Source organism: Rhipicephalus microplus, chromosome 8 (assembly GCF_043290135.1).
Source record: "Rhipicephalus microplus isolate Deutch F79 chromosome 8, USDA_Rmic, whole genome shotgun sequence".
Taxonomy (NCBI): Eukaryota; Metazoa; Arthropoda; class Arachnida; order Ixodida; family Ixodidae; genus Rhipicephalus; species Rhipicephalus microplus.
Genome location: NC_134707.1, coordinates 48303569 through 48330915, shown reverse-complemented (window position 1 = coordinate 48330915; position 27347 = coordinate 48303569). Strand labels below are relative to the sequence as shown.

General features: G+C 41.6%; 1 protein-coding gene across 1 annotated transcript; it reads right to left on the bottom strand.

The window, feature by feature from the left end:
• Positions 1–5012: 5012 nt before the first annotated feature.
• On the bottom strand, positions 5013–25958 carry LOC119165396 (venom metalloproteinase antarease TserMP_A-like). The gene is made up of 14 exons (XM_037417576.2): positions 25587–25958; positions 23076–23248; positions 22221–22310; positions 21640–21766; positions 20875–20922; positions 20677–20795; positions 20402–20473; positions 20178–20311; positions 20044–20093; positions 18878–18986; positions 12428–12580; positions 11980–12130; positions 6819–6938; positions 5013–5111 (listed from the first exon to the last, which is right to left on the bottom strand). Exons 1-14 carry the CDS (start codon positions 25672–25674, stop codon positions 5043–5045), a joined length of 1503 nt encoding a protein of 500 aa, XP_037273473.2. The 5' UTR covers positions 25675–25958; the 3' UTR covers positions 5013–5042.
• Between the last annotated feature and the right edge of the window lie 1389 nt (positions 25959–27347).

Below are 27347 nucleotides of genomic sequence, written 5' to 3'. Positions count from 1 at the left end.
ATTTCAAATACGAGGATTCATGTAAAGGGAACCCAAAATGAACGCACTATATTTGTATTAAAATAATAGTAATAATGATGTTTAGTTTTCATCAATAGTTTGATGAAGGACAGCTGCAGGTAAAAGCTGCTCTCTAAAAGAGGCAGCTTGACAAAGGCCCACAGCTACCTTTTAGCACGACAGCAGTGACAAACAATCAGCAGTGTGAAGCCAACAACAATAACAAAAACACCAAATAGATAAATAAATAAAAATACATAAAAAATATAAAAATCAAGTCCAAATTCCAAAAATAAAAATAGCAACCATGATAATACAGCAACTGCAAAGAAATGTTAAAACTAAACATGTGTATATCGCGCAATTGAATCTGTGTACAATGTGAAAATCTATGCCAGCTTTCACATATTTATTAAGTAACGTAGGAAATATGTAGGATAACTTATCCGTGGAGTAGTTTGTTCTCGAAGTTTTTAATTATATATTATCAAGCTGACAATCGAGACATCCGTGGGCCAGGTGCGTTCAGAATGGTAATACTAAATTGGAGACAAAGAATAACAAAAAATTTGGCTGCGGAAGACATTCCGTTTTTCGTTGCACTCTTCTGAACTCCTCTGCTCGTGTGTAGTAGCCAGAAGGTTACTATTTTTTTCTGTTATTCTGTGTTTTGATAAAAAAGCTTAACTTCTTTGCTTGGCTTCTTCCTTCAAGGGTTTGCCATGTCTCCTTCTTCGTCTTGATTACATTGAGATGACATTAGTTCACTTCCGTTCCCTGAACTAGTATTCTTTTTTAATTTATATTGCTACAGTCATCGTTTTTTGTCAAAGGGCATCCAAGATAGCCATGGTTATTCAAAAGCAAAGAGCCAGATAACAACGTAGGGCAACGCCAGGAGATACACGCAGAAACCTAAAGGACAGATGACAAGAAGTGTGTGACAACGACGTGCCCTCCCACCTCCCCCGACACGTGAGTGAGTGAATCGGATAAACATATAGACCCATTCTATGTTTTTAAACACAGGTAGGCCGATGTCGATATTAGGGGTAAAATTATAGTGACGTCCGCACGTAACTTCCGCCATTAGCGCTGAGGCCTGCGATGTGCGCCAACAAACGAAACTAAGTTGTGAGACGCGACTCACATCCAACCGTGACGCAGTTCGTCGGCATGCCATTTTAGGGGTGAAGCTGCTTAAAGCGGCAACCGTTCGTCCCTCGTAGTCGTAGTCGTAGTGTGTAAGTGGTGTTACATTTTGACCTGCAAGGTGGGGCCGGTGGGAGATTTCTCCTTTGCTTTGTTGAACAATAAAGATTTCGCGGCGTGCGCGTTAACTAAAAGCCGAATGCGGCTGTCCCTCATTCCCCATTAGCAGCCATTTGCATGTTCCAGTAGGAAACGTTAGTAGAAGTGTTAAAAGCCGACATAGGCTGTCTCTCATTCCCAGTAGCAGCCAGTGTTTACCTCCAAAATAGTGCCTGGTGAGATTTCTCCTGTGCGTGATTAAACAATAAAACATTTTTTGTTCAAAACGCCGTTGAATAATGAAATAAACCAACGAAAGGCGCCAGATGTTTTCTGAAAGCAAAAAAAAAGATGCCACATGTTTTTAAAGCAAAACAAAAAGAAGACGCCAGCTGCTTAAGGAAAGATACCAGGTGCTTTCTAAAGCAATGGTTTTATAATCAAAGCCATATCGATACAGGTTGATAGTTGCCGATGCTCGTTGCCGTCGGTGTGTGCTCGTATGGATAAGGATGCCGAAAGGCGGGCGCGCAGGGCATCGGCGGCGCAAGCTCGCAGACAGGACACTGAAGTGAGAGCACGCGAGGCAGAAGCGTGCCGGGAAGCTGCGAGACGTCGCCGCCATGATTCTGCCGCACGGGAACAAGAAGCCACATCAGCAAGGCAGCGTCGGCAAGATCCCGCCGTACGTGAACAAGAAGCTGCAGCGGCACGTCAGCATCGGCAAGATCCTTCCATACGGAAACGAGAGGCCGAGGCAGCACGTCAACGTCGCGAAGCAGATCTTGAAACCGTTTGACAATGGGAAGCGGCGAGGACGCGTGCATATCGCCAGGCAAACTCAGAGGTGAGAGAATGCGAGGCGTCTGCAAAGCGTGCCAAGAAAGAACACGAAGGTGCAGACGCCCGCTTCGATAGGCATTTGCTGAAAATCAACTTTGGGCATAGCTGTAACGTGTGCGATAGACTCTGGTTCTCCAGCAACCTAATCACGATATCGTCGATTAGAAACGAACGGTCTCGCAATATTGCCATCGCCACGTTGCAGTGCGCATTTCCTGCCGCAACCGCCGAGGATTACAAGGTTTGCTCTAACTCTAAAGATTCTCTGACGGGTGGTAGGGTACCTTTGATGAGCGTTTCAAAACAGAAACCCGCAATAAAAGTTTGATAAAACATTTAATGAATCGTTTCACGTCTTTTTTTATCGGGCGAATCAATGGAAGAAAATTTCACGGTATTACTGCCAGTAGCTTCGCCCAATCTTATCATCATTCAGGTCGTGGATCTACCGTCATTTTTTTGACGCAGATCCACATGCACCATCCACAGAACACCACAAGCACCATTGAAAACCAAGCAGAAATTGCGCTAGGCAGAGCCTCTTTTGCCTACCAAGACAGTGCCACCGCATTTTTGTGACGTAATTCCAGTGGAGTTTGTCTATAAGAATCGTTTATTATGCATTTTAGTGTAGCAGGCCTACTAAGACTATTCGTCATGAATATTGACCTGCTCGCAGCTCAAAACCTACCAAACGGAAGACAATTTGGCTACATGCAGAAGATCTAGGACCATAGTGACGCATCGCCCAGCTGTAGAAGTACACTGAGATGGTAATGCAAATTACGACGAGCAAAGAACTCACTGACCATGACGGAAATGCAAACCTGAGATATTGCACTATATCAGTCGGCGTCGTCCGCGATTAACTTTATGTATTTTTTCTAGAGACATGTCTCTTTCCATTGCCGTTCGGCCAGCAGAGCCTTTCTAAATTTCTTTCTTTAGCCTTTACAGACTTTTTTTTACTCTCTGTCGTACTCTATGGCTTCTTCTCATATGCCAAACAGATTTTCATGTTCTGGCAAATAAATAACGGATACTGGCATTTTATATGCAACCTTTTTCATTCTTTATCAGAAACACGTTGCACAGCCTTGTAAGAGAGAGAGAGGTTAAAATAAAGAAAAGATGCAACTTATGCAGCCCCAGCTGGGACCACGGCTCTGCGCGGGGCCTTGTGGGATAGCAGCAGTGAAATTGGCAGATACCACCACTCTCACATAGGTTAGATCTCTTCAATCTTTTCTGATGATATACCGTAAATATTTTACTAACTTGCATAACGCTGCACCCATTTTCTTGCAATCACCACTCGCGCACAAATTGATGGAGAGGTTACATTGGGCGTGAGAAGCTGTCACCATTCAAAGTGTGAACTCAAAAGTCCCTATTAAAATTTTGGCGTTGTCAGTGTCAGTGCCATAGCGAGGAATGCTTTTTGGAACACTCAAGCAATTATTTACCATTGTAAATACTTCGACCCTCTCAGAAATGGGAGTGCCGCCTGCCATCATTTTGTGCTAGCTGCCACGTAGATAGGGCCTGTGGTGTTATCCTTGCTGAAAACTCTCAAGATTGCTTACACGTGTATGTGTTCAAGATAATAACAATTGGTATAGAATACATACAATTGTACACTTTCGCTCATACGTGAGCAAATTGCAGTACAACTGCCTCATTTTTACAGAGAAAAATGGCAGTTGCCAAATGCATTAATGGAGTTCGGCTCTGAAACTACTGTGACTTGTTCAGAATTATTCACAGATGTTTAGTGTTCATAATGGCGTTTGAGGTAGAAAATGAAGGTCAAATAAAACTTTAAGAGGGAGAAAGAGCAGCGCTTAACGACCAAAACAAGCATTCAATGAATGGTTAAGCTGACGTTTCATAGACTGCTGCGAAGGCGGGACCATCATACTGTTTTGGCTGTCGGTTGTGCGCTCGATGATAAATCATTCATAAGAGTTTGATTTTCATGACATCCGGAGAAAGCCTGTTTCAGCTATAAACTACACTGGCTGATAATTTTCAGCAAAACCCAACAACTGGCTACGCCTTCTCTCCACTGGCAAATAAACGAACGAAGTAAGGAAGGCAGGCGCTTGCTACCCCGAATATAGTACTTCAATAAAACCGTGACTGCAATGATTAAGGGCGTACATAAGTAAATAATGGTCTCATATACCTCAATTGTAAGGTAACCTGTCACAAACCAAACAAACCAAAACGCATTTTTGTAACTTCACACTCCAATTACATTTTTTTCCATTCCTTATAACGCAGGGAATGGTGCTTATTCCAGTAGCTTCCTTTTAATCAAATTTGTCATTACGGTCTTTTTTCTGTAAATTCGATGAAATGGGCAGGAAGCGTACTTGAGAGAATAAAAGTTTAGAGACAAGCTGGTTCTTCAAATAACTTTTTTTCTTGTAACCTGAATGTGCTGCTGGAAATCCACTGGTGAAGTCTATGTACACGTGTATTTCGAGAGCACTGCAATAGACAAGCCTAAACGGTCAAGCCGAGCTTTGACAAATTTTCTTTTTTTTTCCCATTGCGATGGTTAGTAAGCTTTTTCTTTTGGCTACGTAATGCACTATGTAATACTGAAGAAATTAAGAAGATGCTATTGGATGATTCATGCTCGGGACTTGCCGCAATCTTTTATTCTTTTGTATCACAATCGAGGCATCAGTAACGTTATTTATGTGCCTCTTTGCGAAGCCCCTCACACGGAAATGGCTGCAGATTATGATCGGCTTAAATGCTGTGTGAGGAAAATCATAGTGCTCGCTGTTCGAGCACTATGTGGAGAAATGTTTTTTGCTTCTAAATAAACGTGGAAATATACCAACCAGAATCGTTTACTTGTCTTAATGAGAGAACAAAGCAGCAAGGTGAACTAGAGAAAGAAATTATGGTAATGTTATTATTTATTACTGACTTTATTTGTAGGGTCTGTATTCTCTGTGCTTCAGCTTTTGTGTGATGCAGTCGCCATTTCTGCAGATTGTCTGGAAACATAAGCATGACAGACACTCTTTCAGATTTCATGCCTATACACCTTACATGAGTTACTGTATATAACTTATTAGTAGTCTCCATAACGGTGAGTTAGCGGTTGTGATACTCGAGTTCTCACCCGATGGTCAAGGGATCGAATCGTGGGTGTGACGGCTACATTTCTTTTCGATTGGAATATTTCAATGAGCTGTACATAGATATACTGGCTCGCTAAAGAACACCCGTGGTCTCCATTTCAGGAGCCCTGGACTATGGTGTCCTTCGTTTTCACAATTCGGTATGAAAGTTTAAATCCCAGAAATTATTACTAATTGTTATATCTTGCTCCAACATGGGGAAATATTATAAAATCTATATAAATCAGTTCTGTTTGGCAGATCTCCCCAATTTAGCAGTTTCCACGCACTACTTGTGGCTGACAGTGTTCGAATCCTGTATTTTAATCCATATTATAAAGCCTCCTAAGGTCTTCAAGCCCAAAGCAAGTACAGACTGCTCAGTTAAAGGTCCGCACAAACACTGCAGCTATGCAAGAATGCTCATAAGATTATGTCACTTTAATTTCAGCTGAGCTAAAGAAAAATACTAATATTGAACTAATGATGTCACACCAGCATTTTTCAGGTTAATTGTAAATAGTTAGGCAACAATAACTGCTTTTTGATTGCGTATACAGTTTGAGCTAGTAATGATGATATCAACCACTCTAATTTTTATATTTGAATTACTACCACTGTTCTTGAAAAACTGTCTTTTTGCGTCACTATTCAAGGACTGTCACCAAAAACAAGGTACGTGGTAGAACGCAAGCAACATTATAATATCTTATGGTCTATCATATGCCCTTATGCGTAATTTAATGAAACAGGAAATTTAAGGGCGCGTTTTTCTTGGTTAGAGTGAATGATAATTACAGTTCACAGACAAGAAATCTAAGAAAAGTATTAGGGATGTTAATGTCGTGAGAAGCGAGTAAATATAAAGAAACTAAAATGGAGGGAGTATATTTACTTCTCCTTAATATCGAGTATATAAATCCTCTTCATACGGCGGTTTTCTGGGCCCCTATTTGTATAGAGTGGAATGCAAAAGCACTGAACTCATTTTTACTAATGTGAAATTTGCAAGCGTGTAAAGCAAGATTACATATCTCTCAAAGGCAATCGCGCGATTACTTCAAACTGCCATCCTTGCGACCTATTGCTGCTACGGTGTCAACTGGGCGCAAACGCCACCTAGCTTGACGCCTGCTCCAGACCCTCTTTTTTTTCTGCAAAGTTCACTCTCTGTCGGTTTCTATTGATTAGCATCCCGCAACATTTCTTGTCGCTCACTCGCTTACTGTTATAGTGCCCTTTTCTTCTGCTCTGCGCGAACCTTTATAAAAAATAAATGACAGTTGTCAAGCCTTCAAGACGCCTCGGTTGTAGAGAGCAAACAACGAATAATCTTTCAGCCACAATTTCAACATTTTCTCGCAATATCTCAGCTGAAAGTCAGGTTTTATGCTGTGCTGAAGTTGTTATCGCGAACTTCAATGGTATCTCTTAGGACTATTCTGCGTCTTTTATCCCTTAACAAGTTATTAAGACGTGTATATTCATAACCAAGTTTTTTTTTAACGTTTTGATATTGACTGCATATGGCTGCGCTTTACACATCCACGAAATTGGTTATACATGTTGCATTCATCTTACCCCGTTGTTTTCTGTGCATGGAGCATTGTCCGGCAGAAAAGTGGGCATGAATGTATCGTATCCGTAAACGGATTTAGGCATGAAGCACCTTGCCATGCAGTTTTCAAAGCCATTGTAATCCTAAAGAATTCAAAAGAGAACTTGTCAGGGTAGGTGATTTCAACTAAAGTTTACCTGAAACGCCGCGTAATTCTTTTATGAAGTCACGAATGACCTGTCCGTATGTACACCCATTAATCCGCAGGCGAGAATCCACTAATTTGTGTCAAGGCCGCGGCACTAAAGCAGAATGCATCATCATCAACACATGCATCAACATCATAAACAGCCTACTGCAGGGCAAAATGTCTTCCTATGTAATGCATATCAACCTTATTTGCTGATTGCTATACCTACGTCATCTCCACAATTATTCTTCTCTGCCCATCTAACTTTGTATCATCTTCTCACAGGCTTCCATTCACTTAAATATGTCTTTAACACTAAAGCACCAGCGGCTACTCACACCTAATGCCCTTTCCATTAAAAAGAGGATTTAAGTAACAGACTACAAGCGGCTGCTCGATGCACTTTGGTACAGATGGTGACGTTGTTCTTAGTATAGCAGAAGTCACAGTTCCTTGTTTCCTTGTCTATGTATAACTAGGATAAACACTACTTATACTTGCAACAATATATTGTAAGTCTGTACCTAACTAAGCAACCCGTTTTCATTCTTCAGCAGCTACAACAGAAAGCAACAGAATGCTACTGAGAATCAAAATTTGTCGAAGCTGCACACCTTCCTGCTGCACATGTGAACAAGGGGTAAGTTACAGAAAGCGGGCCTGATGAGAAAGAGTTGTAGCCGCATTACTGGCTTGCAACGTTGATGGTTTGAAAAAAAAAACAGATTAAAGAGAGTGTACTCCGTCCCTAAATTATATGCTATTTATTACACTAGTACTTCGTCCATGCCAGAGTGTAGTGCGGAAGCCCCTGGCTTCATTGTGGGCCGACTATTCTCGGCCCATTCGGTAACGACGAATGATCCCACTTTTTCACCCACTCATCATAATTCACTTCGTGGATGTGCCATAATTTTTTGTTAGTGTTCTGTGACGTAAAATGTGCTTCAGTTCCCTTATTCCTCAAAATGATTTCAAAAGGTGTGCATTAGCGGAGGTCTAGACCATCGGTGCAGTAACGGCGCGAGACTAACAGCGGTAGCACCAAAAGTTTCCCAAGGAGATTAGTAGATTTTGCAGTGCATGCCCGCGACTCACTCCGTACAAATAGTTAACTAGCGAAAGCTGAAACGTGCGGCCCCGGTGTCTAGCGGTGGGCTGAACCCTACACGGTGCTGCAGCATTTCGCAGTTACTGGTCACATGTCCGTCTTTCTTAATGAGAATAAACACACCTTTTAGTCAGGTTTATCCCGGTGTTTTTTATAGGCGAATCTCCTCGAGGCGTGGGTCTGTCCATCCTCCGTCGTTGTCGTACGTAGCCACCGGGATGCGAGATGAGAGATGGCGGTACTTGGTTTGTTCACTAGATGGACGCAAGGACGGATGCATGGGTGGACGGACAGACAGACTTGCAGACGGACGGACGGATGGATGGACGCGTGGAGTGAGTATGTGCCACGGGGGATGCGAGATGCGAGATGGCGGCACTTGGAGTGTTCACTAGATGGACGCACGGACGGACGGACAGATAGACTAGAAGACGGACGGAGAGATGGATGAACGCACGGACGTATAGACGGATGGACGCACGGATGGTTGCGCGGATGGACGGAAGCAAGAACGAATGGACGGATTGAAGCACGGATGGACTGATGGACGCCTCGCCCCACTCATCAGCATTCACTCCTTGGATGCCACACATGCCGCACATTCTGTCTCACATGATCACGGCCATGTAGGAATGTAATGAGTGGTTAAATGCGTTTCGCAATGTCGCAGCCGAAGCTATTGTGCCACTGAAGAAATTCGTGCCGAAAGCGGCATTCGCCTCAGCAAACGCGCTCCCGCAATCATCACATTCACGCCGCAACGAAGCGTTGTTGCAAGGGTCTGACATCACGAGCGAACTCGGCGTGGTGGGAGAAACTGTTGCGCGTGGGCTCAGCAACAAGGCTGCAATGACGTCACTCACAACGCAGCCAATGACGTGCGCTTTCGAGAACAACGTAACTGATAACACAGCCTCTGGACGCCACTCATTACACAGCTGCCATACGAATTTAGGTTTCTCTTAGCCATATACAACTTTCGATGTAGTGTGAGCGTTTTCGTGACTACACAAAAACTGGTGAATAGAACTTTTGAAAAGTCTTCCCGACACGTGCGTGTAATAGAAGCCGGAAAATTACTTATTTCTTTTCAAAACCATATTGGGGTTGGGATACCACATTGCTCAGGAACACGATAGAAAAAGAAAGATGAAGCTTACAAAAAGTACAATGCTAGAAAAAACCAAGCTGGCCTATTTTGAAGTCTATAATCTGTTTCCTTGTAGGTTTTTTCTAGGTTGTTTCTCAGCACAGTGAAGTTCCAGTTAAACAGCAAACAAGACATGCACGTGCAGATGCTGAAAGCGAAATATGGCACCTGCCATCAATCTACAGGCATGTAATGATTCGCGAAGGGCTTTCACCTCTTTGGTGTCTTCTCGCATATCAGGTTACCTTTCCTCTGGCGTAGCGTTAGGACGTCACACGTTCTACTGAAGCATTCTGCGCAGATGGTAAATCTTGCGACCAGGGTAATTATCATTCAGTTACCTCCAACTGTCTATTGAATATTTTTTTGTTATGCCCATATATTGGCTATCTAATTTTTATTACCCAGGGATACTCAGTATAGGCCTTTGCTCGATATCTGCAGTACATGCCTTTTCATGATGGTCATAGTCTTTGTACACACAAAAGTCATTACAGCTGGTTTAAACAGCTTTACGATTGAAGTGGTGACATACAACTTGTCTTGCTATAACTCATTTCAGCTTTTCTGCTGTGGCAAACTAGCCCACTGCGCCCTTAGCAGTACATCCTTTTAATGCGTCCGTTAAATTATTTTCGGAACCATTGCTTATGCTATTCCAACAAGTTAACAAGTTTGCTGAATAATTAGTGCTCTATTGCTGCTATAATTTTAAATGTGTTTTCTTATTATCCGCTGTTTGTATTTTATATATAGTGAGCCAAAACGTTTTGCCACCATTACATTTTTTGAGGGGGTGGAGCTGTTCATCCTATTATGCCGGAAATCTTAAACACTTACTGATTATTTAAATCAGGCTAAAATGGCGAGTAGCTCATGCAATCAGGTGTATCACATGACAACCATAATACAATTTAATAATACAAAAAACAGCTTTTTCTTCTCATGCGTAAACGATTATGCCAGTTTTTCCCCAGAAAATACTCATGACTTGATAATGTACTGCCTCAAGTATATATGGTTGTGAGCATTCCTGCAGAGTTTTCATATTTCGAGTTTTTTAGTTATCTTGCAACGCACGCATAAGCAAAAAGCTGTGGAAGCAGTGGTAGTCTTTGTCAACCATTTTTTTTTCTCAATATAAGGGGCTGCTGACTTGTCAATAGCGGCAACAAAACTCATTTGCCTCGACGTTACGACCAAAGGCAGTTTTAATTCCGAAGAGCACTCGGGAGGCCCATGACGTAGTCGCCAACTCGTTAACACGTACCATGAAGTGAGCGCGACAGTCAGTGACGTCACTCCCCAGATTTTGCCATTCTGTCAAAGCTGCTGTTTCGTCTCATGTATCGAGAGCGGCAAGTGTTTATCTAGTGCGGAAACGAACCAAGGAGCCGGAAGGAGTGTAAAATCAGTCACAAAAGCTAGAAAAACATCACAAATCTGACTTGTTGCTGAGATTTTGTTCTTGTGTTTGCCGTCTAACTGAGGTGATGCTTTCCGTGAGGCTTACATTGAAGGATCAATGGTTTTTTCTTCCTAGCGACAGGAATCGTCTGCATGGCTGGCCGTGTGCTCTTAGAGTATTGTGAACAATCTCGAGGAATCATTTGAGCATGGTGCATGTCACTACACTTAAGTGCAACCCGTAGTAAGTTGCAGGGCTTGCCCGAATTCTGTGTGACTTGCGTCGGTGCCTATGGCGACTTACTTTACATTTAGTGCAACAGTAGTTCGTTGTTTGGCTAGTCCAAGTTCTTTGGCATGTACCGCCACTAGCGACAACCTGCCTGCGGATATCCATTTGGCATTATCATCTACAGTTTAAATAATGTACACTGATGTAGATACGTGCCGGTGGCAGGTAGCCCTACTGTTCCCAAAAAAAGTGCGCAAAACACACAGACAAAGGTGGGAAAGTGCTTGGCGGGGTTTATTGTTTTGTGGTGGTTCTTGCTCAATAAGTTAACCAGAACACCTTAATAACGCTGCTACCAACCACATACACGTTAGCAAAAACAGCCCAAATAATGCAACCGGCGTTCTCGCGTTGAACGTGAATTTGAATCATTCAAGGCAATAACATGCGAATGAAAGATCCAGCATGCTATCTCTTCAACCATCCATGCCATATACTTGCTTTTACAATGTTCAGGCTGCAAAAATAATTCGTCACTTTTGATTCACGACCTTTGTGAAAGATTTTCAATATAAACGAAGACATCGTCATACACTTGGACATTAGAAGGGTCGTCAACCAAACGTCGAGTGCATAGATTCTTTTGCAGAGTCCCTCCGGTGGCTTTCTTTATCCAAAGTGCCAGCTTGATTTTGTAGAGCTTGCTGAATTCGTATGCGAAACACCTTATCGTGTGAAACAAATGCATTGCAAGACATGGTAATAAATCATTTCACCATTGTTATAAAATCCAGCCTGGATTGACTGAGATTGCCAAATAATAGTCAGTGCTGGAAAGACTTCAACGTGATGTGGTAGAGTTGACACAAGCTATGTGCTCTGTGATTTTTTTAGGAAGTTTAATTATTCTAGGGTGCATATTACTTTGTTCACAGCATTGATGCGAAACCGGAAGTATTATTTATGAGTTATCTACCTCACATTAGAGGTCTTGAAATCTTATGGTTAAGGTGACCAAAACTTCCCATATGGTTCGGAAGCGATGTTCAACATTCAATAAAAACCTTAAAGTTCAAAGTCACAGAATGACTCACTTTGATAAAACGGGTTTCGGGTATATTTGGAAATGATATCCTGCAGATCTGGTCTCTGGTCATTATGTCGCCAGCGAAAACCTTTGTGAAATATATCTTCTTTATTTTCCGCTTCGCACTCGCAGTTAGAAGGCAGGCACCAGATCGAGACCTGTATTGAGAGGGCAAACCTGTGTCAGTAAATCTAGTCAGCTCCATAATTTATTTTTCAAAAGTTTGTCCGATGTAATATCTTTGCTAGCATCGTTTAGGCACTTCTAAATGTGTAGCCCACTGTTCATGATGATTAGGCGAAAAAAAAAACAGCACGACCATGTAGTCTGGTAGACTGGCGAAGTGAAAGTAATTAAGAAGGCCAAGTTTCTCAAATGAACAAATGAACTCTCCACAAACACGGTGGTTCAACAGTTTATGCTGGTCAATGCTCACACAAAATCAAGTAACTTGCCATGCATGCCAGGAAATCATTGAGTTGCAACAACTTGAAAACTTCATGCTCTTGCTGTCAATTTCCATGTAACTCATGATGTAACCGTCATTCCAGGGGCAGCTTGCTGAAGTATACGAGCCACTTGTGGTTCCATCATGCGGGCAGCCGAGCCTGAAAGACACAAAATGGGTGCCTAATGGTGACTTTCTGCGTACTACTCCCGAAAGGGTCCGCCAAATTACATGCTGGTCTCTCTGAACGACTAAATTGTGAACTCACTGCCATCACAGTGTGGCCCCTGGAAATGCTGCGGCGTACCAATGCATACATAATATAACTTAACAAGCAAACAGTTCAGTGGCGGTACGTGCCCGTGGTACCAGAACAACGAATAACTAATAATATATAATAATTAAAAAACAAAAAATAGAAGAGCATATTCGTGGCTTCGCTGCAAATATCATCGAAAGATGATAGTCTTCAGCCGGCTGTCTTTTTTGTGCATAGCGTGGTATTTCTTCCTCTGCGTAAGAAACACTAGCCTCTATAAAAGTATGTGTTCACGCATTTTCGAATAAAGGATCATACAACATAATACTTACTTATTGATCTTGCGTATTTGTACATTGCGTTTGCGTATTTTACGTATTGATTATAAGAACTAGCAGTAACCTAGATGACACGCCACCAGTAAGGATAGAAGAAGTCAGAAAAGCCTTGGAGAGCATGCAAAGACGCAAAGCAGCTGGTGAGGATCAGGTAACATCATGTTTGCTGAAAGATGGAGGACAAATTGTGTTAAAAAACTAGTGACCCTGTTTACAAGGCATCTCCTGACGCAAAGAGTACCAGAATCTCGGAAGAATGCTAACATCATCCTAATACATAAGAAAGGAAATGACAAGGACTTGAAGAATTACTGGCCGATCAGCTTGCTTTTTGTAGTAGACAAGTTATTTACAAAGGTAATTATTCTACCAGAATTAAGACAACATTACAATTCAATCAACCAAAGAACAAGCAGGATTTTGAACAAGCCACTACACAATCGACCACATTCATACTATCAATCAGGTAATAGAGAAATGCTCAGAATATAGCCAGTCACTATACATAGCCTTCGTAGATTACGAGAAGGCATTTGATTCAGTAAAAATATCAGCAGTCATGCAGACACTGCGGAATCAGGGCGTCAACTAAACACAAATAAACAGACTGGAAGAAATGTACAGGGGATGAACTGCTACCATAGCGCTTCACAAAGAAAGCAACAGAATACCGATAAAGAAGGGTGTAAGGCAGGGGGATACAATCTCTCCTGAGTGGACACGGCAGCATCGCCGTGACGATGTCGCCTTACGTGCCTCTACTTGTGCAGGTTTTGGCGTGGTTCTTCGCGGACGCAGCAGCGGCCCATGTTATCGCTGGGCAACACTACCAATGAACCCCGATGAAGAATGCGCACCAGCCCTCGAAGGAACTCAACCACTGTGCAACTAGATCATCGTCAGTAGCGTCAACGATGCTGTGCCACGTGGACTTCGTCGACTGCGCACCCCCGTGGAGCACGATGACGTCCTCCGCCTCCCCGATAGCAAGCTGCCCGGAGCATATAAAAGCAAGGGCCATGGTCTCGACCTTCAGTGGACACGGCAGCATCGCCGTGACGATGTCGCCTTACGTGCCTCTACTTGTGCAGGTTGGTGATCGAAAGTATGGTTTTCGTAGTAACTGTACCTGCCTGATTGTGCTGCCGTGTCCACACACTGTTCTTGGTTGCTTAAATGACTGTGTTTCAGTTGTAAGCCTGTTACTGAAGTTGTCCGGTGACGTAGAGGAAAATTCTGGGCCCGAGGTTGAAAAAATGCTGGAGGAAATATTAAGTAACCAGAGTAAACTACTAGCAAAAGTCAATGAAATTCAGGCCAAGCAGACATCTACGGATGCCAGCATTTCCGACATGCATGTTAGGCTCCAGACTATTGAAAAACAACTTGAAGGGTTGGGTGAAACACAGAACCGGCTTACAATGATAGAATCAAGTCTTAGTCGCCATGAGAGTGAATTGACGGCTCTTGCCAGGCAGATCGATGACTTAGATAATCGTTCTAGACGCAACAACCTTATTGTACGCGGAGTGGAAGAAGAAGAATCTGAGGATGAGGCAGTACTCTTAAGTAAGGTGAATGATGATATATTTGACAAATTACTTGGCTCAAAGTGTAGCTCCATTGAGAGAATTCACCATCTAGGTAAGAAAATACCTGAAAGAAGCCGTCCGGTCATCTTGAAAGTAGGAGACTTCAGGGACAAAAGCAAAATGCTGAAAAATTGCTGCAACCTCAAGGGGACACAATTCAGTATCAACGAAGATTACTCTAAACGAGTAGTTGAAATCAGAAAACAACTATGGATTTCATCAGCGGATGAAAGAGCAAAGGGGGCAAAGGTTAAACTAATCATCGATAAACTGAAAGTAAACAACGTTCTCTATGGCTGGAATGAGGCTACCAACGAGCGATTCAGGTATGCTAGCCCAGGTCTCACCAGCTCTGACAGACGCAAATCGAGACCAACAGCATCTGTTAAGATTATCAATGTAAACGCCAGAAGTTTGCTGAATAAATCTGATGCAGTTGAAGCCGCAATCCTGGAACATGAACCGGATATAATGGTCGTAACAGAGACTTGGTTACATACAGATGTAGCAGATTTCGAAGTAACACCTACAGGTTACATAATTGTTAGAAAAGACCGACAAGGAAGATGTGGTGGTGTTGCGGTTCTTATTAAAGACAACATTACGTTTTCAGTGTTGGATGATAACTGTGACATAGAAATGTTGTGGATTAGGTGTGGGTTCAGCGAGCGAACTGTGTATATTGGAGGGATTTATAGAGCGCCGAATTCCTCTCTGGACATAATCGCAAAGCTAAGAAATTTTATGGATTCTAATTTTAGCCTCCAAGATAACGTATTATTATTAGGGGACTTCAATCTTCCGGATAATAATTGGCTATCCCAGTCTCCTGGATCGGAACAGGTTGCAAGTGCTGAGCAACTACTGGAGCTGGCATTCTGCTACGGGCTAACACAAAGTGTCACTGAATTTACTCGGATAGAGACAACAAGGTCATCTATCCTTGATTCGGTTTTTGTGTCCCCAAATCTGTTGCCGCTACTCAGCCGTTGTGAAGTTGTAGAAGGCCTGTCCGACCACAGAATGGTAGTAACGCACCTAGCATTGTCCCCAGACACCTTGGGTAAACCCACACTTAGCACTGTAATGAATTTTATGGCGGCTGATGATGTGTCTATTTTGGACTATCCTGAAAGGTCCTTTGATGAATTTCAGGTCCTTTACAACACTGACTGCAGCACTGATAGGCTATGGCATTTCTTTTCAATTGTTGTAGGGAAGTGCATAGACAGCTATGTACCCAGGATTAGAAAACGCACTTGTAAAACCAATCCCTGGATTACCAGAGAAATCATTCACACAAAAAGAAAACTAAAACGGAAACAAAAATCTTGTGCAAAAAATTGTACCCCTGAAGGAACAGCTTGCATTTCTTCAATGAGACAAGAACTGAAACGTCTGATCAAACAATCCAGGGATTGGTTTTTCAATGTGACATTGACAAAATACTTGAAGGAAGCCCCCTCAAGGTTTTGGCGCTTTATAACTCCCCCAGCAAGCTCCCCGAGGCCACCTGAAATTACTCAACAACGTGTTGATGATTTCAATTCTTTTTTTGCTTCTGTGTTTACTCATGATAATGGCATTTTGCCCGAGTTTTCTACGTCTTCATTGCAGCGGCCGATCGATGATGTGGTAATTAGCGAAGAGGGTGTCCTAAATCTTTTACTTAATATAAATACAAGAAAAATCCCCGGCCCTGATGGTATACCAAACGAATTTCTGTTCAGATACGCTGAATGGGCGGCTCGCTTCCTTACAAAAATATTTCAGTCGTCCCTGCGCAGTGGCTCTTTCCCACTAGCGTGGAAGCGGGCTAAAATTACCCCTATTCACAAAAGTGGCTCCTCTCGGGACGAGCGCAACTACCGTCCTATTTCGCTTATCAGTACATGTTCAAAGATACTCGAGCACATTATTAACAAACACCTGATGTCCTATCTTGATACGCACAATCTATTATTTTCGAAGCAGCATGGCTTCCGCCGAGGCTTATCTACAACAACACAGTTAATCGAATTTGTTCATGATCTTTCAAAAACAATCAATTTGCGTGGTCAAACTGATGTGGTATATTTGGATTTCGCAAAAGTATTTGATAAAGTGTCGCACTCAAAGCTCCTGTTTAAAATTGACAAAACGTTTCAAAATAATCACTTGACAAAATGGTTTTCATCCTATCTCAGCTGCCGTCAGCTGTTTGTTCAAATAAAAAATAAACAGTCTAGAGCAGTTGCAGTTAATTCCGGAGTTGCCCAGGGGAGCGTGCTGGGTCCCCTTTTATTTTTGTTATATATAAATGACCTACCAAACCGCGTTACGGTCCCGATAAGGTTGTTTGCCGACGACTGTGTTGTTTTTAGCAGAATCGAGACTGAACATGACCAAGTTAATCTAAACAACAATCTTCAAAGAATAAAGGATTGGTGCGAAGAATGGCAAATGAGTTTGAACACAGAAAAAACAGTCTTTATGACTATAACTAGAAAGAAAGCACCCCTAGATTACAACTACCAGATTGGCAATGCTGTCCTTAAGCGTGTACAAAACTATAAATATCTTGGGTTATGGTTCACGCCCGACCTCCGGTGGAACACTCATATTGATAATGTATGCTACAGGGCTAGCAAGGCATTGCATAGCCTTAGACGTAACCTTTCTACTGCCCCATCTGATATAAAGTGTCTTGCTTACAAAACCCGTGTCATACCTATTATCGAATATTATAAAATTGTCTGGGACCCTTACACAAAGACAAACTGCAATAAAATAGCAAAAATACAGCGACTTGGTACGAGATTTATTTTTAATAAATATCGCTGACATCATTCACCTACTGAACTTTGTAAAAAAGCTGCACTGGATAGTCCTGAACTTAGGACGAGGATTGAGCGTCTGAAATTCCCCTTCCAGTTAATTCATAATCATTTTAAACTAAACTATGCAGATTGCTTCTAGGTCAACACACAAGAACACTCCAGACATCGCCATAATGTGTACATACCACCCCTAGTCCCACGTAGCGATTGCTTTAAGTTTAGTTACTTTCCACGTGCTATTGAAGATTGGAATATGCTGCCAGAGTCTATAATTGGTTGTTCCTCGCTTACATCATTTGAACAGAATCTAAAACGTTTATTTCCTGAATAACAGTGACAAATGTTTTTGTTGGTTGCATGAGACTGCAGTAGTTGTCTTTCAAATCTTCAGAGCGGTGCAAAAGTGCCGCCTCAAATGTGTCATGTGCTGTTCTGCGCGTATGTATTGCATCGCATGTGTGTTCCAATTCTTGTTATGTATAACTTCGAGTTGCTGCTCACAATAATACCGAGAAATTATTTCGAGACCTGTACGGTACTTCTTTTTCGCAAATAATTGTTTGTACTTCCACCCTGTAACGGCCCACTTCTGGGCTAACAGTATAAATAAATGAATGAATGAATGAATGAATGATAGTATTTACTGCGTGTTTACATGTGGTTTTCAGAGGCATAGAATGGGAACAGTTAGGCATAAGGGTTAATGGAGAGTACCTTAGTAACCTGCGCTTCGCCGATCACAATGAATTGCTGCGTAACTCAGGGGACGAACTGCCACTCTTCATTACGGAGCTAGACAATGAGAGCAGAAAAATAGGTCTTAAAATTAATCCGAAGAAAAGCAAAGTAATGTACAGCAACCTCAGAATAGAACAGCGCTTCGAGATAGGTAATAGTGCACTTGAAGTTGCGAAATACTATGCCTACTAAGGGCAGGTAACAACCAAGGACTGAAGCACTAGAAGAATAAGGAATGGGTGGATCACATTTGGCAAGCACTCTCAAATGATGACAGGTAGATTGCCACTATCCCTCAAGAGGAAGGTATATAAAACCTGCATCCTGTTTGTACTTAGCTACGGAGCAGCATCCTGGAGACTCACAAAGAAGGTTCAGCTTAAATTGAGGACGACGCACCGAGCAATAGAAAGGAAAATGGTAGGTCTAACCTTAAGAGACAAGAAGAGAGCAGAGTGGATCGGGGAACAAACAGGGGCGAGGGATATTGTAGTTGAAATCAAGATGAGGAAATGTACATGGGCTGGGTATGTAAAACGTAGAGTTTATCGTAGAGTTTATCGTGAGCTAAATGTTTCGTGAACTAAAATTATCCTGAGCTAAATTTATCGTAGAGTAGAGTATACCGTGAGCTAAATTGTAGAAGCATTTGTTCTAGACATCTCAAGAATGACATTGGAATTTGAAAGTAAGAGATTGCGGCCATCTTACAGGTGTCCGATTTCGTGTGCCATAATCCGGATGCCTCTGAATGTTCCTACTGTGTCTTCTCCATAACCAACTTTCTGCCAGGTGCATATGCCGCCTATGTATGCATAGCCTGTAATACCAAGAGACATGCTCCGTTATTTATTTTGTAGTAGCCGACTACGCAGTCTACGTAGGGTTCTATGTTTCATCGTCACGTAATATACTAAAAATTAAGCTTAATTTTATCGCACCAACCTCTCATGTGTCATGAACGCTTGTCAATACACGTCGCACGGTCAACTGACCTTTTCACCTAAATCAATCGATATCAACAAAATCGCTAGCTTACTCCTAGGTGTTTACGTTATTCCCACCTGTGAAAAAGCATGACTGTCTTTAGAATGTATTTGCCAGAAAAACCAAGTATCTTTTGGTATTTTAATTGGGTAGTAGTTTATCAGGCTATTACGGCAGTGAATATATTTCGAGAACCTACCAGTAATTCTGGAAAGTATAAAGAAAAAAATTCTATGTTGTGAAGGCCTAGCGATATTCAACTTGGCTTGACCTGGAAGTGTTGCATATGAACACATAATTTGTCTTTATGGCTAGACATTTAAGTGTACTTTCTCAGGTTGCTGTACTATAAAACCAGTCATTCATGTCATGCTAGACAGTAGTGACATTACGTGTGACCTAATTAGGTCTTGTGCATTGTTGCATTCCTTATTTAAATATTTTGTGAAATATAGCAACGGCTGCCGTTCAAAATATTCAACGTTTTCTGAACAACTGGCACTCGAAACAGTTAATTTTGACGCATTACACATAAAACGACCGGTGTTTTACTACTGTCAAAGATGTATAAGCGTACAATCACTAAAGTGCCACGCATTAGGCAAAAGTAAACTTGCTTAATAGTTCCCTCAAAATTAGAAATGACAGACCACCATAAGTTGGTGTTATTAGCCTGACAAACACGCAGCATAGCCAGCTGTTTATGTGTGTTACTCCTTATGTAATATTAAAAAGAGGCCTTGCGACAATAAAGGGTAGCTTTTCATCCAAAGAAATTCAGTGTGCGAAATCGTACCGCTCGATTTCGAAAGTACCGTTTTTTTTTTCACTGAAGCATTCGATGCACGTGCACGCTGTGCTTATCATATATGTGTGCAAAAGAACCTTACCCAAGAGGTTGCCATTCCAGCCATAATAGGTACGCTCGCCCATGTCAAGCCTGCAAAACACAGATAACTAAAACATTATAGGATCAATCAAAAGGTAATACAAAACACTCAGAAATGAATAGTAAGATGCGCACCCGGTTACGAGGTAAACGCCGTCGTAGATTCCGTACTTCTCCGTGTTGTTTCGAACATGGCCTCGTAGGTTTGCCAGTGTGCGGAGTGCATGAACATATTTTCCTTCCCGGAGTATAAAAGTCTCTTGACTTACCTGTAAAAAAACAGAGCCACGTAAAATTCAAGCAAAAGAAAAGATATTAGATAGAATAGGCGGTTAGTGTAAAATAATATTTTTACTTACAGTTAATATTTCCATTGCACAAAACTTTAGTCGTACGGAAGGACTAGATACAGTCATGTAGCGCACATTCACCTGAATATGTGGAATGACAAAAAATTAGTTTCACGAGATTTCTGTCACCGCGTTCTCAGAGTAACTCCACATTTTAACAACATCATCGTAAGTATTCTCTATAAAACAATTACGACTTCACTGCATAGTAAACCTACAAGGTGTCTGCTGTGAGCCAGAAAACGGTCATCAGTTGCAGAGTGAAATTTCTGGAGGCTACTTACGGAGTTCACAGTAATCATTAAATACTTCAGTAGTGTATAATTGGTCTTGAACTGAGCCCTGAATGTGCTGTCAACTACAAATAACATTTCTGGATATACAGTGTCGGGCCTCGCGCCATCTGGAAAGCAAAGTGGAAGTCACAACCAGGAGAATCAGAAAATTCGAAAGCAAATTTAAAGTGATAGCGTCGAACTTACTTTGGTCCTGCCGTTCAGAAATGTTTCCCGTTTCCTCCACTGCTATTCCTAAAGAACGAAGGCAATATAACGTTCATTTGTATGTTTCATTCTACAATATGTTCTATTCAAAATACGTTATTCGCATACAATGCTCAATTTTCTTATTCTGGTGTTGCGTGTGACACAATAGTCGGCACGATCTGTAACATACAGCAACACGTGCAATATGCTTCCTTTCTCTCTTGCTATTCAAGTTCATTCAGTCCCTTCGCGTCTATAATACTTGAAAAGTACTTCTGCAATGCGACAAAAAAACTTCGTAAGTGTGAGTGATCGCCAGTAGCCACCATTTCTTTCAACGTGTTTGCCACTGAATGGGTCTTTCTTGCCTGAAGCACTGTTTTATGAACAGCTCAAGCAGCTACCTTGTTAAAATACAGATAAAATATACATTCCAATTAAGAAATTTACGCGCCATGAGCGGGCGTGCCAAAGTAGCTGCGTGTACCGTCTAGGACCTAGCCGTCTATAGAATTGCTTTGTCGTAATTGCTGTCGATAGCACTGTCCTGGTGGAATTTCTCAGAAAAATGCTCTCGACAACAGACTGCATATTGTCAAATGAAGTTCAATTGTGGACCACGCATTTTTAGTCATTTCAGCAAAGAAAGCGAAGTGAAAGTCTACAATGTGCTTCACCAAACTCAAGAAAATCCTTGTCAAACTGCTGTATTCTACCTACAGTAACTATATTATCCCGAAGTAGCATTTTCTTCAACTATACCTTGTCCCGCGTAAACTCCATCATGGTCTTCTATTTTGTAGACAAGATGTGGCACGTCCCCGGATCCAGCCGATCTTCCTTGGCCACCTAGTGGTTTTATAGCCAGCTTTGTCCCGAGAACACCCTCCTAATAGGAATAATGAACTTCACTTTTAGAATGACTCAACTTCAAGCTTTAAATAACGTACATATTGTGTGGGACGCAAATGAATATGCATTTTGATACATTGTCATCGCTAACACGCAAAACAAGAAAATGGGAAAGCAATGGTGCTTTCTCTGTCTTGTTGATAATGCTGGCTGCTTTTCTCTCTCTCTCTCTCTCTCTCTCTCTCTCTCTCTCTCTCTATATATATATATATATATATATATATATATATATATATATATATATATATATATATATATATATATATATAAATTTTTTTTGTGCAGTCAATGCACCAAACATCGGTATTTTAACCAGCTCAGCAATCCCTTTCTAATAAGGCCTGTTCTGCCGCGCATTAGGATGTCACAAGCGTTATCTCGGTGGTATGTCTAAATTACACATACAGAAAATAACGAACTTGGTGTCGTACCAATTGCAATCCATCTTCTTCAGACACAATTACTGAGGCGAATAGTTTTGGATCATGATAAAGGTCCTCTTCCAGAGCTTCACCATCTAGCTGCACCAAACAAGGAAAGACCAGTAATTTATTTTTTGCATAGATTCGGTTTCCGTGAACGCAGTACAATGAAGATAAATTAAACTTGGATTATCAGACATTTTATTTAGCATTCTCTCAGACATAATTCACTGGTGCTCACTAAAATAGAATGCTGGGCCAGTTGGTACAACATAATATGTAAATATGCAAGGTGTTCTCGTGTAATGAATTGCCTAATAAAACAGCATTTGTAAGTTGAGCGTCTTTTCTGTCACTTGCTTCCTTCCTTCAACCTTGTGCGCTAATATATTTCCACATCACTGGTGCTATTTCAGCACCGCGTTAGCACATGACTCAGGAAGCTGTAAACTATCATGAGCGCTAACTTGTAAAATTATCGTACCTGAACGAACTGAGAGAGGCTGGACAACTTACTGACCATGCAACAATGAACACAATGAAGTCGTATTACCTAGCAATGCCGCCAATGTTGTTGTCACGCAGGATTTCACGTGATGCATTGAACAAAGGTTCCAAAAACATGAATTGTTTATCATTCTATACTTATCCAAGATGTGTACAAATTATTCTCGCGAAATAAATTATTCATTGTTTTCAAAGTACGATGAAAATCTTATCCAACAAGCCAACTGCTCATTTACAACGCGCTCTTGAATTGCGGTGTACATACCCACAATTCACACCCGCAATATCGGCAGCTGGGCCTTTTCACAAAAGCACAGTTAATCTCAATCAATAATTTCAAGTTTTCTGACAACTTACGTAGTTATGCTGCATAACATGTCCTTGATATGTACGTAGTAAAAACTCCTTGCCCATGACTGAACTCTTCTCCAAGCTCAGTGTGAGATCATCGTTTATTTTTATAAGTTTCGTCCCTACGTCGTCACGGCTTTCAAGTAATTTAGGAAAGACCAGCGTGTCCTCACTGCCAACTGAAAAAAAATTTAAAGGGGCTTGTGGAACGTTTACAGAAACGTTTATCATTCTCACTATGAAGCTGTTAAATTAAAGTTTCGGCAGCACAAACTAACGGGACACCAAAAGAGTGGGACATGAATGAGAGCAACCCCTCCGCAATGCTGAAGAAGTCAGCTTTTGCGAAATTTTCTGCAATACGATAGTGGGTCTGCCGTTAGGACTCGTTCACAAAGCTGCCGTGATTGAATTGGTGTGGAACTTTATTCTGGCTACTCTTTTTCAGGCAAAAAGGAAATGCACCCTTTTGGCACTAAACGTTTATTAATTTTACAACTTTCAGTGCCACAAGTTCCTCAGCAGTTCCATTATTCTGCGAGACGGTTCCGAGAAATCTATGGGTGAGAGCCACTCAGCTAGGTTTCTCAAATGTGCTTTTAAGCCGAAGCACAGAGGGAAAAAGAGAGAAAAAGCAGACGAAAGACTGGAAGGTATACTGCAGGAATACTGTGCTTTGCTACCCTGTGCTTGAGAAGAGGAAAATGGGTTTAAAAGACGGAAAGACAACAAGAATAGTTGGTGATAGTCGGAGATAATTGAGTTAGTGGAGTACTATCCAAGAACTAGGCCGCAATATTGCCCGGAAACAATCACAATTTGTCCCTCAGTGCAGCCACATGCAAGAACCACAACAACGCCCTCTGTGGGGCTCATGATGGAGACCGGGTAGGCTTGGGCCTCAGAGTTTTTTAAAGATGATATTTTTTCTTAGGGAGCTTCAACAAGAAAGCTTTGCTCTGTCTGTCTGTACATTTGTCTGTTTGTCCACCGTTACCGCGAACCGGTTATTTTTAACAGCACCCACCCCATCCGCAGCGCCCACCTATGTTGCTCGAAAATCTGCGTTCTTACGAGTGCGATGTCAATTAAAAGTAATTACTGCGATTATCTGTGGTAAGATAACAACACGTCGAAGTTTTGTATGTGTGCCTTTATACTAGAGAACGCACAGACAAGTAAATCTAAGCACCGTAGCGTTAAACACGCTGCGCTGACAGTGCGACGCGTGGCTCAAAAAGGCAAGTTTTACAAACGCTTTGCTAAAACGACATGGTTGTGACACATGCCCGTCGCTTTGCTTCTACACCTTATCGCCTCCAAGAATGCACGCATCTTTCTCCGCAGGCACGCAGGCCTTCCTTCGTTTTCGGAGATAACTGCCAGATGGCGCTCGAGGCTAACGTGCCTCGATGCGCTCGTTCGCCTCCGCTGCACGCTCAAGGCCCTCTAACGTATTGGCTCCGAAATACCTTTCACCAATTTTCTTGCGCAGAACATGAAATAAATGTTTTGTTCACTCTCTCCACACTCAAGACTATCGTCTTTCGACGACCTTTGCAGATTACATGAAGATACGGGGCCAATTGTTTCTCTAAGTAGTTGATTGCCCAGCTGGCCTAGAGTCTTGAGAGGGTTGCTCTTTCGATGTTGAAGTGGCTGCAGTAGAGTGATGCCTTTGTATTTAGTTGCTTGGAGTTAGCTTGGCCTAGGGTCAGGCCGACCCCCGCCATTTTATATGGCATGGACCACTCTCGGGTGCTGCCACCAATAAAAGAACTATCCTAGTAACCTTTTTTTTATTTGTGCTCCTAAAGAAACACGTGCAAACGCAGGCTACCACACCACTTTTTGAAGTTTCCCCTTCGCAAAAGTGCGGCCATGAGAGATGCCGATCACAGCTCCACAATTCGAACTCACGCCCAACAGCTCAATAAGTGGCTTTAGTTTATACAGTTGTACTTATTTCACATGTGTCGTTGGGTTAGTACTACGGTTATATGCGATGCGAGCACAGCGGGCGGATTGTGCGAAACGGTCATATACAAGTAAGTCTGTCCTGACAACGTTTTGATACGCTACAATGACATCACAAGACTCTAAATATGTCTTCACCAAAAATATTTGGTTTGTACATCTCAACATTGTTTCTATTCAGGTGAGATTACGAACTCGCTTGTTCGCGCATGTATCCCTCCAAGTTAAAACGTGTAACGCGAGTACACAATAGCGCAGCATTATTGTTCCGTAAACGCCATATTACAGCCTGTGTCGAAATAAAACTGGATTTTTTACCGTGAAGTGATATCACTTTATGCTAGTGCTGGCTCCCGTACACATCCACCTCGAATATAGTGAATGTATAGCTAAATAGTAAATAATTTATACATATATTCATAGCATGGCACAACCTTTACATCATAACGCTGGTATGTTTTACGCTACCTTCCAAAGAGATGTGGTGCTTAGCACGTCGAATAAAGGGCTTCAAGTAAAAATGAATGAGCTTACTCTTACCGCAGAGTGTGACTTGAAGAATGGCGCATAAACAAGAATAGAAACATAATAGCCCCTGATATAAACCCAATAAACAGCTTGTCCACATTTTTACGCTAACGTAGAATCGGAAAGCTAATATCTTGTGTTGATTGTTTTACTGGTCACGTAATAGGCGCCACTCAGCTTATTTCAAAGTGTCCGAATGAAGTAACGTCTTCTTTGCAGATGGTAACTGTTTTTAGGAAGACGCAAGCTAGACACACTGTGACCTAAGCACCAATGTTTAAGGCCCCTGGTCACCGCTTCCAAGAAAATGATCGTCGTCATGCTAGCATTTGATCTTGCGTGCGCCAGAAATCAAAATGGCCATTTGATGAAATTTCGAACCTATCAATTTAAATATGTCACCACACTTTCAAAACAACAAATAATGAAATAATCAGTGTTAAGAAATATCACTAAAGATGCCACCTGCTACACACGCATTGCATTTATATGACAAGCGTAGGTCCGACCGTAGCATTTGCTGATGGGAAAGCCAGGATGCAGAAAATCACTTCATCATTTTAACTGATGCCCTTAACATGGTTTGAGACTTGTCCTCCGTGAATCTCTGCAGAATAGCTCAGAATTGTCAGTGCTTTCATTGGTGAATATGGCTTGACATGAGCAGCCAGGGGATTGAATTTTTATTAGTTTTTTCTGCTGTGCTTGCAATGTACATGTGACAACATGAAGGAATGGAAGAGTATGACATAATTTTATTAACAAAGTGGCATGAAGGAATGGAAGAGTATGACATAATTTTATTAACAGAGTGTACCAAGTTACTAGCCATGCAATTACTCTTGCTTCATACTAAACCCACAAACATGACGTCAGGACTGCACCGTTTATTGGCCCTAGAAGTCTCTATTCTCTGCAGCATCTCTGAAAGCTGAAAACACTTCACTGTGGTGCTGTCAAGTCAGATGGCCCCGTTTATTTTTGTACGTTTTGGCAAAAAACTGCATTACATTTACGTCTACTATACTGCTCCTTACTACAGGCGTAGAACCCATCAGATTTCAGCGATCTTTAATTCAGTCGTTTTCGTCTTCTTTCAAATGTTCTTTGATTGTGCAGGAGTGTGCTTTGTGCAGACTATTTCAACAATTATTATTATCAGTGATAATATTAATAATATTTTTACTAATATTGGGCACTGGACTTTGTCAAAATGATTGGTAACTAACCGTTTTGTTATGAGGAATTTGAGAATATTCTTGACTGACTGGCATTCCCTTATATGCATTGACATCCAAGTTCACGGGGTTTATCATTTGGCCTTAACATAAATGCGGTACTGGTGACCTGGAATATAATTTGTACCTACAATTTTTGCTATCCTAGATGGTTGCAACTAAGCTACGAAGGAAGTGGGGACAATTCGGACCTTTAGCTATATGCAAAAAGCCAGTCCCTGATGTTCAAATTGAATTGACCGGAAGTGCCACGTCAAATGTGATATATTTATTCCCGTTAACTTCCATTGTCCAAAATATCAGCATAGAGCAAGTTAGTCGAATGGCACATATCTTTATGCAATTGAACAAGTATATTATAAAGTAATGATAATAAGAACAATAAGTAAAGCAATGGCACCCTAATAATAGTTAAGCCAGGTCATATATGTTAACAATGCGTGAAAATGGATAACAGTGAATTACCAACATGTTGCCGGTAATATGGACTCACATTGTAGGTTCGAAGCTTCGGTATATATATATATATATATAT

Excerpts from the sequence above, each read along its gene's own strand:
- LOC119165396 (XM_037417576.2), bottom strand. The coding sequence starts at position 25,674 with ATGTGGACAAGCTGTTTATTGGGTTTATATCAGGGGCTATTATGTTTC. Across the intron at positions 18,987-20,043 it reads CTGGAATGGCAACCTCTTGG|GCTATGCATACATAGGCGGC; the intron begins GTAAGGTTCTTT and ends TTGGTATTACAG. Across the intron at positions 5,112-6,818 it reads CATGCACAGAAAACAACGGG|ACAATCTGCAGAAATGGCGA; the intron begins GTAAGATGAATG and ends TTATGTTTCCAG.